The 19,570-nt window shown below is 32.7% G+C and overlaps 1 protein-coding gene across 1 annotated transcript in view; it reads right to left on the reverse strand.

The window, feature by feature from the left end:
- LOC145269281 (WD repeat-containing protein 35-like) overlaps window positions 1–19,570 on the reverse strand; it is a 143,094-nt gene that overhangs the window by 28,720 nt on the left and 94,804 nt on the right. Inside the window, exons 21-24 of the mRNA XM_080124963.1 lie at window positions 16,015–16,132; window positions 11,055–11,140; window positions 6,533–6,685; window positions 4,240–4,375 (exon numbers count right to left, since the gene is read on the reverse strand). Coding sequence (XP_079981089.1) covers window positions 4,240–4,375; window positions 6,533–6,685; window positions 11,055–11,140; window positions 16,015–16,132 — 493 coding nt within the window. The remainder of the gene's footprint in view (window positions 1–4,239; window positions 4,376–6,532; window positions 6,686–11,054; window positions 11,141–16,014; window positions 16,133–19,570) is intronic.

A 19,570-nucleotide genomic window follows, 5' to 3' on the forward strand; every position in this document is an offset into this window, starting at 1 on the left:
CAAATAAGTTTTTATTATTACTTTATATATAATTTTAAAAAGCAGTTTTCGTTCTATCTAATCATTTAAATTACAATCGTTTTAAAACAATTTTGTCTTCTTTTCAGAATGCTGAATACAAGATGGAAAAAAAAAAAAGAAGCAAATTCACACCATTTTCTTATTTCAATTCAAGCTAGGCTGAAAAGCTGCTGAAACAGCTTGCAATATCAATGAAGCATTTGGCCCAGGAACCACAACTGAATGCACACCACAATGATGGTTTAAGAAATTTTTCTGGCGGTGACAAGAGTTTTTAAGATGATGAACGTAGTGGTCGACCATCGAATGTTGATAGCAATCAATTAAGAGCCTTAGTTGAAGCCAATCTATGCACAACTGTTTGAGAACTTGCTTCTGAATTAGACGTAACGCATACGACGATTTTCACTTGAGAGAGATTGGAAAGACAAAAAACTTGATAAATGTATACTTCACGAATTGCCATTATGAAGTGTCATCTTCTTTTCTTTTATGCAACAAGAGCGACCACTTTCTTTCTTTGCGATGAAAAGTGTGTTCATTATGACAACCGATGATGCTCAGCTCAGTGGTTAGACACCGACAAAGTCCTATGACACTTCTTAAAGTCAGAGTTGCCTGGGCATAAAATACGCTTAAATACGATATTTTGATTTGCCCAAATTTTGTATACATTATTATAGAGTCGTGATTTCAAAAGTAAAAAAAAAATATCATTTGAGGCCCCTAGCGCCGCTCTGTGACTTTTAGTTTCAGAGGAAATAGACTTTGAAAATATGGAGACAGACAGACTAACATATAACCGTTTATATATTAGACTATTAATACTACTATGGTTTCTTATCTACATTCTTATTCTATCTTCATACAGAAAAAATGGACACTAATAAAACAACAGTTGCATTTCTTTAAGTAGGCTTACTTAGATGCATACATATAATTTTTTAGGGTTACTTTTCTTCTTTTTCATTTTTAATTTTACATTTTAAAAACTTTTGTTGCTGTTACATATTTTTAATAGCCACGTACAATAAAAAATATTGTTATTATTATTATTTGTAGTATAGCTGTGGTTTAGTTTGGTTTGGTTGTTTTATGGCATATCAACCCTTTTCAGGTTATTTAATGCCAAATGCAGTTATTTTGGAAACAGTATTCATGTTGCATCGAGTTATTTTGTTGAAGGTTTTTATTCTTCAAGTTTTTTGTATCTTCAATCGTTAGTTTGTGGTTTTCGGTTTGGTTGTTTTATTGTGGATTTTATCGTTTTTGTTCCCTGCCCTGCAGAACATGAATGAGTTTTGCAATGGGAGAGGGAAAAGGATTACAGTATTAATGTTTGGTACATTTTAAGTTAGGAAGCCAGTCAGAAAGTTGGGGAGATAGAAAGAGAAAGGGGAAATGGGAAGGTGGGTTGTTGTTTCTGTTTTTGGTTTTGCAGAACATAAGTTTTGCAAAAAGAAGTAGTAAAAAAAAAAAAGAATCAATGTTAGGTGAATTTTGTCTCAGGAAACCAATATCTTAAGACAGCCTAATCTAGTAGCACCAGTCGTAGTATATTTGTGTTACTGTGGATGATACTACATCTGCTATTTACTTTTTCACCAAATAAGAAGCAGACACCACCAGATTTAATTGCTTATAATCACTGCTGGTCATGTTAAAGTTTCATATATTTACTCTTATGCCAAAGTCCGGTTCGGTAACCAGACTATTTTTAAATCATACCCAGGTTTACGACTGACATTGCTGCTGTATGTTTCTGCTTCGCCTGTTCTTTCAACTAACAATTTACAATAGTTTACGTTTAAGTAATAGAAAAATAACAAAACAGATTTTATTAAAAAATGTGCTCATGTGGAAAATGGACTACGATTTCTATGACTTATCCGTAAGAGTATTATTTTTATTATTATAACGTATACAGTTACACTTAATTAGAACACACTGCCCATGCCATGAAGTGGCAATACCTACCTTTAAACCACAATGACCACCACAGCTTATAATATTAATAAAACCAACATCTAGTGTTTAATATTACAAAAAATGAAAATGCGATGATAGTTGTAAGCTGTGGCAACTTTTTTATACATTTTTTACGACTTAATAAGAGATTAAATGATAGGAAATTATATTTTTTTAAACAAAAGGATGAAAATATGAAAAAAAAAAGGCTGTGGCTTTTTTTTTTTTTTTTACTGAACAAATCTTATAATATTAAAATCACCAACATCTAGTTTTTAACATAAATAATAAATCACAGTTTTTAACATAAATAATAAATCGCAGTTTTTAACATAAATAATAAATCACAATTTTTAACATAAATAATAAATCGCAGTTTTTAACATAAATAATAAATCACAATTTTTAACATAAATAATAAATCGCAGTTTTTAACATAAATAATAAATCACAATTTTTAACATAAATAATAAATCACAGTTTTTAACATAAATAATAAATCACAGTTTTTAACATAAATAATAAATCACAATTTTTAACATAAATAATAAATTGCAGTTTTTAACATAAATAATAAATCACAGTTTTTAACATAAATAATAAATCACAATTTTTAACATAAATAATAAATTGCAGTTTTTAACATAAATAATAAATCACAGTTTTTAACATAAATAATAAATCACAGTTTTTAACATAAATAATAAATTGCAGTTTTTAACATAAATAATAAATCACAGTTTTTAACATAAATAATAAATCACAGTTTTTAACATAAATAATAAATCACAGTTTTTAACATAAATAATAAATCAGTTTTTAACATAAATAATAAATCATAATTTTTAACATAAATAAAAATCACAGTTTTTAACATAAATAATAAATCACAATTTCGCAGTTTTTAACATAAATAATAAATCACAGTTTTTAACATAAATAATAAATCACAATTTTTAACATGAATAATAAATCACAGTTTTTAACATAAATAATAAATCACAGTTTTTAACATAAATAATAAATTGCAGTTTTTAACATAAATAATAAATTGCAGTTTTTAACATAAATAATAAATCACAGTTTTTAACATAAATAATAAATCACAATTTTTAACATAAATAATAAATCACAGTTTTTAACATAAATAATAAATCACAGTTTTTAACATAAATAATAAATTGCAGTTTTTAACATAAATAATAAATTGCAGTTTTTAACATAAATAATAAATCAGTTTTTAACATAAATAATAAATCACAGTTTTTAACATAAATAATAAATCATAATTTTTAACATAAATAATAAATCGCAGTTTTTAACATAAATAATAAATCACAGTTTTTAACATAAATAATAAATCACAGTTTTTAACATAAATAATAAATCACAGTTTTTAACATAAATAATAAATCACAGTTTTTAACATAAATAATAAATCACAGTTTTTAACATAAATAATAAATCACAGTTTTTAACATAAATAATAAATCACAGTTTTCGTTTAATAAAAATTACAATTCCTCTACAGCTATCGTTGTATTTACATTTTTTTTAATATTAAAAACTAGATGTTGGTGTTATTAATATTTTAAGTTTTATTAGAAAATTTCATTCTTGGTAGTTTCAAGGTTAAAGACTACGTTCTTAATAACCTTATCATAACATTTACTTTTTAATTAAGAAAAAAAGTTTCAGAACTTCTTTTTTAAATATTTCATCTAATGAAAATAACGTGGGTTTGTTGGGTTTCTCGTAAAAGTCGTGCAAAAACTACATTTTACATTATAGATGTTATCACCTTTGTTGCAGCTTTCTTCTTTTAATGTTTTTGATTAAAAAAAAAAAAAAAATTATGAGATGAAAAAAATGAATTTCTTAGTAAATGAGAGTTGTCTTCCTCTGCACAGTGACAAATTGTAAAACTGCGCCGGAATTCCAATTTTGGAAGTTCAAGTGAATTTTAGATACAGAATTTGTTGACATCAGATATTATTAAGAAATAAATTAGAACAGAGTTATGGTGCAATACTATTTCAATCAATATTTGTGATGTACGATAAAAACAAATTATTGCTTTCTTTATTTCAATGTTCATTAATACATTTTTCACAGAATTATTTTGTTATGATCCACTTCTTCCTGCCCAATCGCATAACATATTGAGCATTAACAGTGCAACAAGCACCTGTTCTTTACATGGGCGTTTGATTATGGACCATCACTACTACAAAACAAAAAGTTACTTACTGGCAGAAGCTCATGGTTTTCAGGTAAAGCGCTGGCCATTTTCTCCAAGCCTTTGAAATCTTCAAGGTGGTAATAGCAGTCAGCTAAGCGTTGCGTTTGATTCCTTCCTTGTTCATAGTATCCGACAGCATGTTCCCTAGCATTTTGCAAACATAAAAGAAGAAAAAATATGTATAATGAAAATATTAAAGTGAATAAATAACAAAATGTATTCAAACATTAAAAAACATACACAGATATATATGTGTGTGTGTGTGTGTATATATAGTGCTAAATCTATTTCTATTTAACAAAATTAGTAAGTTTTTAGACATCGGATTATGTAGGTGCTAAGTCTGCGATAGATTAAATTTAGTTTTTTTTTCCCAAAAATTTAAACTGCATTCTTTATTTTCATTTTTGCATTTTTTTTACTCAAAGCTTCATATGACTCTCTCTCTCTCTCTTTCTCTCTCTCTCTCTCTCTATATATATATATATATATATATATATATATATATATGTTATAGATAAATCTGTGCTAAACAAATTTACAACATATTCATTTACATATGTTCCAAGAATATAAAAAGCAGTTTAGCAGATGATCATTTTTGCTATAAATTTTTATTGATATCAAGTTTCTTCATCAGCACAGGGTATAAAATGTTCTAAATTAAAACATCAAGACTAGAGCATAGTTCACTCAGTTATACAACGTTTTGAGACGATGAGGGAAAGTGTGATATTATAATTACAATGCACCACTAGTAGTATACAAAGCCATGAAATTGAACATATAAAAGAACACAATAAAGGAAAGAAATGTGTGTGAGGGGTGAAGGTGTATATATCAGTTCTATATATTAAGATACAAAATAATATGCAGCGGAGAATTGGCTCTGTAATAATAAATATGAACTCTGCATGAATTAAAACATATTTTAGTATATTTTATGACTGGGTAAAGCCAGTGCCTCCTGTTAGTTCTTGAATAATATTTAAACAATTTTTATGAAACTTAAAAAATTCAAATTCAAATCTATATATCTATAAAAGTGAATGTGTCTGTGTGTGTGTGTGTGTACATTTCCCTACGCAATAACTCTGTCAATTTTTAGTCTACAGACTTGAAATTTGATATTCAGGATACTGAGATTTGGGAAAATCGATGTGATCGGTTTTTAGCCAGAAATTTGGCGATTAAGGGGTCAAAGTTCAACGATTTGACCCTTGAGAACTCTACCAAACTCCTCCGACAATTTTGGGTCTACGCACTTGATATTTTACATATAGGTTCCTTGGACATGGATCTAACTTAATAACTTGATTTGAGCTCAAAACAATAAATTTTAAGGAGTCATAATAGGGGTCAAAGTTAAAACAAAATTGACCTCTGCGGTCTCTTCCAAATTACTCAGACAATTTCTGGTCTAAATATTTGAAATTTTACATAAAGGGTATTCAGAGTTAGGGCAAGCTTTTTCATCAGTTTGGGTCGAAAATCTTTAGTTACTAATATATAAATGTATGTATGTATGTCTGTTTGCATGTCTGCCTTAAACTTTCAATAGAGGTGACGGATTTTACCAAGATCAGTATCCTTTTAAAGTTCAACCTTTCATACGACAAATTGGCTAAAAACATTAACATCTTCCGCTTCAACTGGGCACTTTTCTACAGGGGAGGAGGTCACTTTTTTCGCCGATATTTTTGAAAGTTATCCTCTCCTTTAGATTGTGTAGCCTTAATTTTAAAAAAATGTTGCTTCCGGTTTGGCGGTGGTCGTAACAGCATAAATGTTAGGTTTTACCCCGTTCTTTTCCACCTCTGCGGTACAGGTTCAAGCCTGCCTTCCTACTACCACTTTTCTTTTTTTTTTGCTCAACATACACATCCAAACACCCGGGAAACACCGGGCTGAAATGCTAATTAATTAAAAACTGAAAACAATATTCTTGAATAATTATTGAACAATTTTTATTTTAGAAAATTAAAATTCAAACCAAGAAAAAAAAAAAGCATTCATTGTAAGGTAAGAATAAATATTTATTTTTGAATAATAAATAACTAGCGGCAAAATTTTGAAGATATTGTTTATAAATTTTTTTTTTTTAAGATGACTTTTTATGATTTTTTTTTTGTTAAAATCCAGATATATATTTGAATTTTTAAAAAATAAACCAATGTTTTTTTTTATAATTTTTTTGCATTAGGATTAAAGTATTCAGCGTTTTGGCACATTCCGTTATATTCAATAAACCACTGAGACGATGTCAGTGATAAGTACCAAATCGTTTAAAGAAAATCTCACCATTTTTGACGATCTGCATAGTGATCTCCAATGGCATTCCAGGCTTCTTCAAGTTGGGCATCATCCCCGCCACCACTGCCTCCACCAGATTTCAACAAAGCTTCCACACGAAACCAGTCTCCAAGCATCTTCCGTAAGCTAATAGCCAAATCTCTGTGAAACAATAAAAAAGAGATTTGAAAAGAAAAATGGTTGAGCAATAAAGGTTAAGGACTAAAATATAATCAGAAATTTTAATTTAAAAATAATGACAAGAGCAGCAAAAAATATTAATGAAGGCAGAATTGCAAAGTTAAAGTTGAAGATTATGGAAGGAGTAAGAATGGGAGAATCAACAGACACTCTGAATATTTGAAAACTTTAAAATAAGAAGTTACAGTTGGAGTTCAACCAAATAGTTCTTGACCCGGAAACCTTGTTTATATATTGATCAAAAAGCTGTTTGAATGGCAACACTTAACTTTATTTAACCTCAACTGTTTTCTATGCCAAATTTGGTGCCATTTTAACTAATAGAAAAAAATAATGTTTATACAATAAGTGTTGCTTTTACAGCAGCACTTCTTCCAACAAAGCCTTCATGAGATGATGACTCTGGGTTCAAGCTTGGTTTCAAGGCCGAAACATCATTATCACTAGCCCAGAGCACCTCAGCAGTATCTCATGATATCACCAGACTTTGTTGGTTTGTTGTCCATCTGTGGGATTGCCATATCCACGATGATGCAAATAGAGCTTTGTCTTGGATTTTCTTTATGTATTTGTTATTGTCTGACGGAGCAAGATTATTAAAGAACGTGAAAGTTGAGGTAATAATAAAACCTTGGCATCTGACTTCGATAGGAAATACAATGATTTTCCAGACATTTCTGATTCATTCTTCTCACAGATCTTCATATTTTTCCAACTTACGCTGATGTGCCCAGTCAAAATTTTCCTCAAACGGAACCGTTAATTCAACGAGAAAAACTTTTTTCAAATTAACAGACCAAATGATGATATCCGGATGCTGATCCATTAACGTTATTTCAGTTGGAAATGCAAACTGGCATTTTAAGTCGAATGCAATGCATCAGTCGATGCAGCCATCAAACAATGGCGTTCTCTGCCTATTTCTGCATAAAGATTTGGAATTATTTCCTTCTTCAATGAAATGAATCGCTCTACTGGTGATATTTTGAGCTTTATTGGCAATCACGCAACATATTTTCACATCTTCTGCAACGATCTGCAATACTTTATTGTATCTCCAAGTGTAGCTTCTTAGGGAATGCTTGCATCCAGTTAGAATATGTTTGAGATTGGTATTTTCCCCATATACTTTGCATCGATTGGATGTAGTTAACCCCCAGGTATGAAGGTACCTGGTGTTCGTAAGACAATAGTTTTAGGGCTCATAAGTGTTTATAATTAACAGTATTTTGTTGCCCTATGTCACACCTAGGCACTTCTGTTTAATGCACTTTGAGGTTTTAAGTATATATTTTAGTAGTAGTAATTTTTTCCAATATTCTTTTAATCACACAGAACATATGTTGAATTACTCCTTAAATTTGGGATTGAGTTATGGTTGGAAAAATTTCCTTTTAATTTTTCATGTTAGCCGTAATTTGCAATTAACTCACCATCTTTTAATAAGTTCCCATCTATTACTCTCACTGTATGTTTTTGATGCACAAATTTTATGGTATACAGTGTACTCTCGCTTCTGTATCTCTCTCCTTGTTTATTAACAGTTAATGGTAATAAAATGGTAATCTACATCAATGATCTCCCAAAACACATACTTAAATCATTTGTTGACATATATGCTGATGACACTATCATCTATGGTGACACATTAAAAGCCGTAAATGACAAAGTTCTCTCTGATTCTCTCCCCTCTGATCTTGAGCATGTGGTACAATGGGGGAAGAGGTGGCTAGTTATTTTTAATGCATCTAAAACCAAGCTTCTATCTTGACATCATCAACGCTCTGATCCCCATCTGGCATCAACTGAAATGGATAGCTCTTGTCTCTCCATGTTTTGACAAGCTTCTGGGATTGATCTTTACTCCTGATCTGAAATGAAACGCGTACATCAAATCTGTTGCCAAGGTCGCTCCAGTAGATATCTCACTGCTTATGCAATTCTCTATCTATATAAAAGCCAAGTACGTCCAAAGATGGAGTACTGCTGCCACATCTGGGTAGGAGCTGCTAAAAACAGCTTATCCTGCCTTGACAGAGTACAAAATAGACTTCGTAGCTTAGGTGGGGATGCCCTTTTCTCTTCCCTGCAACCTCTCTCCCACAGAAAAGATGTTGCGACCCTGTCTTTGTTTTATCGTTATTTCCATGGCAAGTGCTTGTCTGAGCTCCAATCTCTGGTCCCCCCTCGCCAATCTTTCACAAAAAACACCCGTCTAGCTGAAACTATTCAAAAACACCCGTCTAGCTGAAACTAATTTTCCCCACTCTTTATCTGTGCCTAAATCAAAATTCCATGAACAAAGCTTCTTTCTTAGAAGTGCACGCCTGTGGAACTCTCTTCCATTTGCCTGTTTCCCACCTGACTACAATTTAGATGTCTTCAAGTCCAACATAAACAAATTCCTGATAAACCGCTCCCTTAAGTAATCCAATTTATCAAATCTCCATTACTAACGATTACTACGATATTATCCTATTGATTACTGTACATGCAATAACCCTTATGCCCGAGTGGCCTCCGGGCCTTGATAAGTGGTGACACCCATGTAAAAAAAAATAAAAAATAAAAATAACTATAAAAATATTAGAATAATTGATTTAAACAAAAGGAAATATCATTACAAGAAATAATACTATTAATTGGCAGCAAGAGAAAGAGATAGAGAGAAAAGAAAGAGAAATAAAAAGAGCAAGAAAAACACTCGTCTTCCTGGAACCACTATCAATAATTTCCCGCATGCTTTATCTGTGCCTAAACTTAAATGTAGATTCCATGAACTTCTTTCTTAGAACTGCACACCTGGGGAACTCTGTTTTCCTGCTTCCCAGCTGACTACAGTTTGGAAATCTTCAAGTCCAACGTAAACAAATTCTTGATGAGCCGTTCCCCTTAAGTAATCAAATTTACCAAATTTCCACTACTAACACTTACTACGATATTATCCCATTGACTCACACAATAACCCTTATCCTCGAGTGGTCTCCAGGCCTTGGTAAGTGGTGAATCCTATGTAATAAAGAAAAAAAAATACTAAGACACTTGTGGCATGAACAAAACTGTCCTACCACAGAAAAAGAATGTGTCTCCGACAGTTCTGATCAAATCTTTCGAATTGCGTTTGATACAGCCTCCATATTTACGAGGCATAGAGTAAGGATGACAACACACATTTGACTAAAATCACATTTTAGACGTGAGGGTTACATCAACAGAAGATTTTATTTTCTCACCTGTCAAATACATCTGATACCGTCTGCCATCTAATTCACGAAAGAGCTGAAGTAGCAGCAGACTATTTGCACTGACTCCACCAATGTCACATGAACATGCCGACCAGCATACTAAAATCACATGAACATGCCGACCAGCATACTAAAATCACATGAACATGCCGACCAGCATACTAAAATCACATGAACATGCCAACCAGCATATTAAAATCACATGAACATGCCGACCAGCATACTAAAATCACATGAACATGCCGACCAGCATACTAAAATCACATGAACATGCCAACCAGCATATTAAAATCACATGAACATGCCGACCAGCATACTAAAATCACATGAACATGCCGACCAGCATACTAAAATCACATGAACATGCCAACCAGCATATTAAAATCACATGAACATGCCAACCAGCATATTAAAACCCTCACCATCTGCTAAACAGTGACAATAACTCTAAATACATGGTAGAAAAATATCATCTTCAAGCAAAACTATTGTTGAAGCATAGACAGATTAAATATTTGGTTCTTGTCCAGAATTCAACCTAATTAAAAAGAAAAAAAATATAGAAAATATCTTTATGATGTATTGACTTATCACGGAATGAAAATGTCATATTCCAAAAATCACATAAATTGATGAAGTACTTTTCTTATTTACTAAGAAATAAAATTTTGTGAGGAAGAGAGGATGGTGTATCTTGCTCCACCATCTTTAATAACTAAAGGAAGATAAATCAAACTACTAAGATCAAAATCAGCTTTGCAATAGTTACGATTTACTGTTAAATTTACTAAAAATCGTAAAATACGATTTCCTGTATAAAAAAAAACTATGACATTTTTTCGTTCCATGATAATTACATACGTCATAACGATTTTTCTGTATTTTTGTTTTTTTAAAATTAGGTTAGATTCTGAACAAGAACCAAGTATTCATACACTGACCCGCAGCAAGGTGAATTCTAAATTTCCTTATACGCTCATTAATGCCAACTTTAAATTAATGACCATTTCAAGACCATTAACTGACACTAACTATTATATCACATGGGTTGATTAAGTAAGCATATTCATTTGAATTGTACTGACCTTCGATCCATATTGATGTAAAGATCTTCAGCTTCATCGAATTTCTTGTAATAACAAAGGATTTCCGCTTTTCGTATTGATTCATTCTGAAGAAAAAAATTGAAAAAAAGGTTCAAAAGAAAAGCGAGCCACAAAAGCACAAACTTATTGTTCATAATCTATCTATATAAAAGCCAAGCACGTCCAAGGTGGAATACTGCTGCTATATCTGGGCAGGAGCTGCTAAAAACAGCCTATCCTGCCTTGACAGAGTACAAAATAGACTTTGTGGCTTAGTGGGGGATGCCCTTTTCTCTTCCCTGCAACCTCTCTCCCACAGAAGAGACGTTGCGAGCCTATCTTTGTTTTATTGTTATTTCCATGGCAGGTGCTCGTCTGAACTCCAATCTCTGGTTCCCCCTCGCCAATCTTTTACGAAAAACACCTGTCTAGCTGAATCCACTGTCAAAAATTTTCCTCACTCTTTATCTGTGCCTAAATCAAAACGTAGATTCCATGAACAAAGCTTCTTTCTTAGAACTGCACACCTGTGGAACTCTGTTTCGTCTGCCGCTTCCCACCTGACTACAACCTGGATGTCTTCAAGTCCAACGTAAACAATTTCCTAATGAACGGCCCCCTTAAGTAAACACTTCATTAAATCTCCACACTAAAGTACTGTACTTGCAATAACCCTTATTCCTGAGTGGCTTCCGGGCCTTGATAAGTGGTGACCACCGTGTAAAAAAAAAAAAAATAAAGAAACAACATCAATACAAACTCCAAGTTTGTTAAAATCATCTTATACGCCTACTGGTGCCAACCTCCAGGTATGTCATATGTGCTGAAAACAACATTAGTGGAAGTTTCGGACCTGATCAGCAGACTTCATCAGTGGGTGGTCCGATCAAATGCTGTTAACATTCAGCCTATACATTGAGTGAAAACTGCTACTCAAGCATACTTTTTTTATGAATCATCTTGTTTGATTGGTGGGATCAGCTGATTGATCAAACTGAGCCTCCCGATCATTTGTCGAATTCAAGTAGCGGCAAAAATGAAGTGTTTCAGTGAATGGCTTTTTGGTTCCGTAGTGACCAGCTATTAAGCCACTAAGATTCCATTCTCAAGTTCCAATTGCATAGCAAGATCAGAGACAGGTGTCTCATGTTGAAAACCATGGTTTTCCACATAAGGCTAGAGTAAGCACAATGGAAAATTCCATTAGAAGTTAACTGACTAAAGTTATGACTATGTTGCAGGATATGGCGTCATGGCAGAAAAGTGGATGGCTTGTCCAAAATTTCCCCAATATTAATAAACAAAAATAAACAAAAATATGTATGATGTATACACCCATGACAAAACAAAAATATCATATTCCAAAAATCATGTAAATCTGTCAAGTAGTTATATTTTTAAATAAAAACAAGTCATATGTACGTGGTCCCCCTCTGGTGCTGCATGTGAGATGACGCCACAAAAAATAGTGAAGAAATGATGAATGTGAGAAGTGTGAAAGGCCAACGTTGCCTCCACATTTTTGCCAAGTTTCACAAAAATTTAATGGATACGGCAAAAGTTATGGGGTAAAAAGTGTCATTTTTTGCAATTTTAGGCCATTTGTGACCCCTTTTGAGCTCCTGGGAATGCTGAATCCCAGTGAAAATGGACAAACGGTGCAGTTTCACACATTAAGACATGTATATTTGAATTCAGCACCATGGAAAACCACTATATATGAGGGGCGTGCAATAAGTAATGCCCCTGACCCACTTCCCATAGCAGTAGAATAATGAAACTTGGCACAGTTATTAGTCTTTCTCTACATAGGAACCACCCAGAGTTATGCATTTCTCCCATCGTCTGATGCAGCTCTGGAGACTGTTTTTGTAGAACACCCCAGGTTGGTCCTCCAACCACGACATGACTTCAGAAATCAAGGCTGCATCATCTGGGAAACGTTTTCCTTTCAAAAACAACTTCTTGGCTGGGAAGAGGTAAAAGTCAGAGGATGCAAGGACAGGAGAGTAGGGAGGATGGGGAATGGTTTTCATAACCACACGCCCATGCTTCTGATCTGGCGACATGCGAGTTGTGAACCGGAGCATTGTCCTGCAGGAGGAGGGTACCTTTGCTGATCTTGCCCTGCCTCTTGATTTTGATAGCTTTCCTTAATTTCCTCAAAAGTGAAGCATAATAGGCTCCTGTAATTGTGGTACCCTTTGCCAGGAAATCTGTCATCACTACTCCGTCCTGGTCCAGAAGACTGTGAGCATGACCTTGCCAGTGGAGGGCTGCACCCTTGCCTTCTTTGGAGGTGGTGAGTTCAAGTGCTTCCACTGCATTGACTGAGCTTTGGTCTCTGGATCATAGTGATGGATCCAGGTTTCATCCTGTGTAATCAGTCTTTTGAAAAACTTTGGCTCATCTTCTTAGCACATCTCCAAATTCATCCTCGAGCATTCAACACGTTTTCGCTTCTGGAATGGTGTGAGCAACATGGGAATCCATCTGGCAGACACCTTATATATATGCAAATGGTCAGGAATGATAGTTTCCACAGACCCTGTACTAATCTTGATATCTTGTGAATAGTAATGTGTCGATCTTCCAAAATGGCAGCCTCAACTTGACGGACAGATGCCTCATCAATGGCAGAAGGGGGGGGGTGACCAGGTCTGGGAGCTGTTTCTACAGACTTCCGGCCATGTTTGAATTCACGATGACAGCGTTTTACAAGGTCATATGATGGAGCATTATCACCATGTTTCTTTCATTTCATCAAAAGTCTCCTGTGGTGTGCATCCTTTCAAATACAAAAACAGGATTACTGCTCGACATTCAACAGGCTCCATTTCACACCTGACTCAGTTCAAACATCTGTAAAACAGAAACCACAATTAGTTCAGAGCTGTAATTTGCCACATAACCTGTAGAGATATAAATCATTGCACATGCAAAATTTCAGCTAGATCAGACAACTGGAAGTGAGTCAGGGGCATTACTTATTGCACTCCTCTCGTAGACGTACATATCAAGTTTTTGTGTAATATGAAAAAAAGCTCCAAAAAGGCATGTTTTTCAGCCCTAAAGGTCCCAGAGGGATGCGAACCAGAATTTTGCCAGGATCACCCATACTGAATTTATATTAAGAACAATGGCCTCCACATTTTGGCCAAGTTTCAGGAAAATCTAATGGATGGAGCAAACGTTATGGGGCAAAAAGTTTTACTAATAGATAAAAAAATACAATTTTATTTATTAAAAAGTTTTACCAATAGATAAAAAATTTTTTTTATTTATTAAAAAGTTTTATTAATAGATAAAAATAAAAAAAATTGCCCACAACAAAACGTGCTTGTAAATAAAATTGTATTTTTTCATCTATTAGTAAAATTTTTTAATAAATAAAATTGTTTTCTAAATAAAAATATTCGGCCATAACAAAATGCGCTCGGAAAATAAAACTGTACATTTCTTTTGGTTTTTAATAAAACCTTTTTTAAGTAAAACTTTTATTTAATAAAACCTTTTTTTAAGTAAAACTTTTATTTAATAAAACATTTTAAGTAAAACTTTTATTTAATAAAACCTTTTTTTAAGTAAAACTTTTATTTAATAAAACCTTTTTTTAAGTAAAACTTTTATTTAATAAAACCTTTTTTTAAGTAAAACTTTTATTTAATAAAACCTTTTTTTAAGTAAAACTTTTATTTAATAAAACCTTTTTTTAAGTAAAACTTTTATTTAATAAAACCTTTTTTTAAGTAAAACTTTTATTTAATAAAACCTTTTTTTAAGTAAAACTTTTATTCAATAAAACCTTTTTTTAAGTAAAACTTTTATTTAATAAAACCTTTTTTTAAGTAAAACTTTTATTTAATAAAACCTTTTTTTAAGTAAAACTTTTATTTAATAAAACCTTTTTTTAAGTAAAACTTTTATTTAATAAAACCTTTTTTAAGTAAAACTTTTATTTAATAAAACCTTTTTTTAAATAAAACTTTTATTTAATAAAACCTTTTTTTAAGTAAAACTTTTATTTAATAAAACCTTTTTTTAAGTAAAACTTTTATTTAATAAAACCTTTTTTTAAGTAAAACTTTTATTTAATAAAACCTTTTTTAAGTAAAACTTTTATTTAATAAAACCTTTTTTTAAGTAAAACTTTTATTTAATAAAACCTTTTTTTAAGTAAAACTTTTATTTAATAAAACCTTTTTTAAGTAAAACTTTTATTTAATAAAACCTTTTTTAAGTAAAACTTTTATTTAATAAAACCTTTTTTTAAATAAAACTTTTATTTAATAAAACCTTTTTTTAAGTAAAACTTTTATTTAATAAAACCTTTTTTTAAGTAAAACTTTTATTTAATAAAACCTTTTTTTAAGTAAAACTTTTATTTAATAAAACCTTTTTTAAGTAAAACTTTTATTTAATAAAACCTTTTTTTAAATAAAACTTTTATTTCAATACAAAAAAATCCTGTAAAGGCAAAATTACAAATGTTTTGTTTATAATTCAACCAAAAGTAAAAAAAATGTAAAGTTAAGGAAAAATGTGACCTTTTGGTTTTTTTCTTATTGTTAAAATTTTTTTGATTACTAATGAGTGTATAACTCCAATGATTTCGACGGTCGTTTGTATAACCACGGTTATGAGCATCAACCAATCAGAAGCTTCAAATGTTATTATAAAAAAATATCGAATTTGGATTGCATTCAATTCGCTGCCAACCTCTGTCTCAAAATAACTGATTCATGACTGCATTGATTCTTTGCCGCCATCTTTGTTACTAAGAATTACTCAACACTTGAAATCGTGACTGCTTTGAATCTTTGCCGATTTGATTTACTGCCGCTATTTTTGTTCAACATAATGGCTCAACACTTAACACTTATTTTATGGTGCCTCAAATTGTTTTGATCCAAAAACTTTCATTTTAAAAAAAAAGAAAAAAAAAAAAGAAAAAACCTACTGGTTGATTGTTGAGTTTCTTAACAAACTGTATTCCATTATAGTCTTTGCAATGTACAAATGCTAGTTCAGCAACAGTTAAATTCATATTCTCCAGAGCTGCTTCAGCGAGAAGATACCTAAAACAAAAACAGAAATCAAATCATTCAGCAGAGTAGGTCACATGAATTTGTTCACAATGATAACAGCAAAAACAAGTCACATGACCAATTAAAAATGGAGAAGTTGCATATTAGCCCTCCGATCTTTAATTTTCCGCACATGTTTGTGGATGGATTGGTCAGGTGTAACTTTGAAATGTGATAATTTCGACTAAATGACAAATAAAATGATTTTTATACTCTTTTTCATCCAAAAAATGCATATTGCCACTTGGACATAAAGAGCTATTTGGGACCATGTCTAACAGTAACACCATGAAGGTAGATAAGTAGCGAGATGTTTGTTCATAGTACATTTAAATTTCTGCATGTTAGTACAATATGAATAGCGGGAGACAGGGAGGGAATTTCAAAGTTTAGCAGTCTGAGGAGAGAAACTATTAAAATCGAAAGCTTTCCAGCATCTAGGGACCACTACAGTAAAGGGGTGAGATTTTGCTGCTTGTTGGGTTGGTTGGGAGTATGTATGTTGTGGGGGGGGACGCAAGTGCTTTGAGTTTATCAGAGCATATTCCATTAAAGTATTTCTAAAACAGGCCCAAGGTTTCAACATTGCTGCAATGGGACAGATGGAGCTTGGCCAATAGTACGGCACCTATTAGCTCAAATCATGCAATAATTAACTAATCATGTTAAGTGCGAAAAAAAACTATTCCAATACAAGCAGATCAACACCAACCAGCCAACAAAGCACCATGCCTCCACGTTAAAGCAAATCATAAATTTTCATCCCACCACAAACAAATAGTGTAACTAGTGTCTAAAATAAGTCAACATCAATAAGCAGTCCAGTATATTGCAAAAATATTGAAATATTTTGTACGTATTTGTCACCCTGGAAAATCTCATCAGTATGCCCCGTATTTAAGAATTTAGGTAATCACTCATTTCCCTCACAGTACAGGCCAATAAGTCTCCTGTGCATCATGAGTAAGTTGCTGGAATCTGTGTTAAATAGAGAAGTAATCAACCATCTTAGCAAAAATAACCTTCTTAGTGACACGCAATATGGTTTCCGTTCTGCTAGATCTACAGCAGATGAGTTTACAGTTATATCTCATAGGATCAGCGAATCTCTCGACGGAGGATACCTTTCTAGGGCAATTGCTCTTGACATATCAAAGGCCTTTGATAGAGTATGGCATAAAGCTTTACTTCACAAGATCTCCAGCTACGGTATAGCTGGAAATGTCTTATCAATTATTAAATCATTTCTCTCTGATAGGCTCATAAAAGTAGTGGTTGATGGGCAGAAATCAAAAGCTCTTAGTATTAATGCTGGAGTCCCTCAGGGGTGCATCCTGGGCCCAACTCTCTTCCTGATCTACATTAATGATCTTCCAAATCACATTGTTACATCATTCGTAGACATCTATGCTGATGACACTATTATCTATGGTAGCACATCTAAGACCGTAAACGACCAAGTTCTCTCTGATTCTCTCTCCTCTGATCTTGAGCAAGTGGTATAATGGGGAAAGAGCCAGGTAAGTCAAAGGCTTGTTACTTTTAATGCATCTAAACCACCAAGCTTTTATCTTTACATCATCAACGTTCTGATCCCCATCTGACATCAATTGAAATGAATGGCTCTCGTCTTGGGGAGGCCTCATGTGTTGATAAGCTTCTGGGCTTGACCTTTACTCCTGATCTTAAATGGAACACATACATTAAATCCGTTGCCAAGGCCGCTGAAAAAAATGGTGGGATCCTTCTATCGATCCAGTAGATATCTCACTGCTGATGCAATTCTCTATCTATATAAGAGCCAGGTAAGTCAAAGGATGGAATACTGTTGCCACATCTGGGCAGGAGCTGCTAGAAAAGACCTATCCTGCCTTGACAGTGTTCAAAATAGACCGTAGCCTTGTGGGGGATGTCCTTTTCTCTTCCCTGCAACCTCTTTCTCACAGAAGAGATGTTGCGAGCTTGTTTCTGTTTATCGTTATTTTCATGGCAAGTGCTCAGCTGAGCTCTATTCTATGGTCCCCCCACGCCAAACTTTCACAAGAAACGCTCGTCTAGCACAAAACACTATCACTAATTCCCCCCACTCTTTATCTGTGCTTAAACCTAAACGTAGATTCCATGAACAAAGCTTCTTTTTTAGAACTGCACGCCTGTGGAATTGTCTTCCGTTTTTCTGCTTTCCAGCTTACTATGATATGGTTGTCTTCAAGTCTAATGTAAACAAGTTTCTGATGAGCCGTTCCATATAAGTTAACAAATTTACCGAATCTCCATTACTAACGGTTACTATATTGTCCAATTTCTACTGTACACTCTTTAACCCTTATCCTCGAGTGGCCTCTGGCCTTGATAAGTGGTGATGTCTATGTAAAAGAAAAAAAAAAAAAAAATAATTCAGACTACTGTCTTCATCCAAGTTCAACACATAACGCACCTGAAGAAGGTTGGTGGTTACAGCGGCTGATCCACTGTGAGAATAACATACACAATGAGAACAATAATCTGAATAATCCAAACTAGTGGGACCTGTGGAAATTCCAGAGCAAACTCATTCATATGTAATTGATATTGATGTTGGCATTTTGTGGATGTTCAGGGTAAAAAGAGACACTCTGATATTAATGTAATTCTTTTATTAAAACTGCAAAAATATTTATCCAAGTAGCACGAACGCCCGGCAAAGCCCGGTTGTAAAGTACGCTTAAATATGATATTTTAATTCTTGCAGATTTCATATATGTTATTATAGAGTTAATGTTCTATCGATTTTTATATATTATAAAGTTGCAATTTCAAATATAAAAAATATATACATATGACTTGGGTGCATTAGCTTGAATCGAAACCGAAACCAAAACTTATGAAAAAAAATGTATAACTTCAGCTATAATCGAAATTGAAACCAAAACTTATGAGGAATTCTTGATGTGTGTCTGTGTACATTTCCCTACGCAATAACTCTTTCAATTTTAAGTCTACAGACTCGAAATTTGATATTCAGGGTACTGAGATTTGGGAAAATCTTTGTGATCGGTTTTCAACCAGAAATTTGGCTGTTAAAGGATCAAAGTTCAACGATTTAACCTTTGAGAACTCTACCAAACTCCTATGCCAATTTTGGGTTTAAACACTTGAAATTTTAGATATAGGTTCCTTGGACATGGATCTAACTTAATAACTTGATTTGAGTCCAAAACAATAAATGTTAAGGGGTCATAATAGGAATCAAAGTTAAAAAAAAATTTAACCAAATTACCAGATTACTCAGAAAATTTCTGGTCTAAACATTTGAAATTTGACATAAAGGGTATTCAGAGATAGGGCAAGCTTTTTAATCGGTTTGGGTTGAAAATTTTTAGTTACCAATATATAAACGTATGTATATATGTATGTTTACATGTCTGCCTAAAACTTTCGACAGAGGCG

The sequence above is a fragment of the Euprymna scolopes genome, chromosome 45 (assembly GCF_053919585.1).
Source record: "Euprymna scolopes isolate OS-2025 chromosome 45, ASM5391958v1, whole genome shotgun sequence".
Classification (NCBI taxonomy): domain Eukaryota; kingdom Metazoa; phylum Mollusca; class Cephalopoda; order Sepiida; family Sepiolidae; genus Euprymna; species Euprymna scolopes.